The sequence below is a fragment of the Vittaforma corneae genome (assembly GCF_000231115.1).
Source record: "Vittaforma corneae ATCC 50505 unplaced genomic scaffold supercont1.76, whole genome shotgun sequence".
Taxonomy (NCBI): Eukaryota; Fungi; Microsporidia; family Nosematidae; genus Vittaforma; species Vittaforma corneae.
The window spans coordinates 1-1,288 of record NW_006889909.1 but is presented as its reverse complement, the minus strand read 5'-3'; the positions used below and the strand labels follow the sequence as shown (position 1 = coordinate 1,288).

The following is a 1,288-nucleotide window of genomic DNA, read 5'->3' as shown; positions in this document are numbered from 1 at the left end:
CTCATAAAGGGTTGAAAGATCAGCTGGCAAATATAAACTGCTACACACCAATATTACAAGAACGAACACCAAGAAGAGGTGTAAATGAATAAACTGATTTATCTCCAACTAGCTATCCGAAATAGACTGCTTGTGAATTAAATGGCTTACAAGAACAATCTTATCTAAAACGTCATCAACGCTATCGTTCCAATGCTTATCCCCAAAGAATACCAATCGCTGTGGTTGGTTGATTTTGACATTACAGTACTTTTCGTTCACCATTTCGCTGATAAAACCAATCAGATTTTCCTCCTCAATATTCATCACCTTGACTATCTGTTCAATTTTAATTTTTGAGAAAAACCTTGAAATCACAAAAAGATTGTGCTCCATAATGCTTGTCTCGAGCAAAGTTTGACTCACATCGCCGGCATACTTTGAAATACTTGCCGAGATCTCGTCAATTGTGCCAAAATCAATTATCAGATCTGAAGAGAATGTCTTAAGATACACCCTCATGGCCTCATCATTATTTTTAAATTCAAAAAACTTCTTCAGCAAACTCTTCTTCTCGTCAATAATGTTTCGGTCCTCCGCCAAGCAGCTGCTCATTAAACAGTAGAGCGAGCCCATCGCAACATACTTCTTGGACTCGTCAACCTCATTAAGCTGTAAAAACAGCTCCGAAGCTTCGAGAAAGCGGTTCTGTGCTATTTTTAAGAGAATGCTGTAGTTTAGAAAGATGATCTTTTCTTCATTTGTTAAAAAACTTCTTCGAACCTTCCGGGAAGTAAGCTCGGCATCATCCAGCTTCTTCAGCAGTAGGGCGAGTCTAAACTGCTCAAACAAAAACATATTTCTCTTCCTGTCTGAAATGGTAGTAAATGTTTCAACTGGTATGTCCTTGACCAAGGCATAGCTCTCCTGAATATTATTTCCCAATGCGTTCTTAACATACTCAGCGATATCAACCCTCTCCTCTTCCAAGAAGATCCTACCCTCAACCACCTTGCTGAGGAGATTCTTAAGAAATCCTATATCTCTGTGTGTGTCAAAGACGTTTCTTATTAGTTTTTTTATGCATTCGGGCTCCTGCTTCCTTTTGTTTATGAGGAGGCGAAGAGTGGAGATGACCTCCTCCTCAGAATGGCAGTTAGAAAGGATAGCTTGCTGTATCTCCTCCAGCTTTTTTATGTCACCACTTGTCCGCGCATTTCTCTCCTGTTCAAAGAGCTCTTCCATGGGCCGATTTAAACAAAGGCATTTATTTCAAAAATAGATATACTTAATATATGTTTGCATTTAA

General features: G+C 39.0%; 1 protein-coding gene across 1 annotated transcript; it reads right to left on the bottom strand.

Moving 5' to 3' along the window:
- Positions 1 to 108: 108 nt before the first annotated feature.
- Positions 109 to 1,224, bottom strand: VICG_02155 (uncharacterized protein; the record flags this gene model as incomplete). Its single annotated transcript, XM_007605538.1, has 1 exon — positions 109 to 1,224. The coding sequence occupies one exon, from the start codon at positions 1,222 to 1,224 to the stop codon at positions 109 to 111; it is 1,116 nt and encodes a 371-aa protein (XP_007605600.1).
- Positions 1,225 to 1,288: the final 64 nt, after the last annotated feature.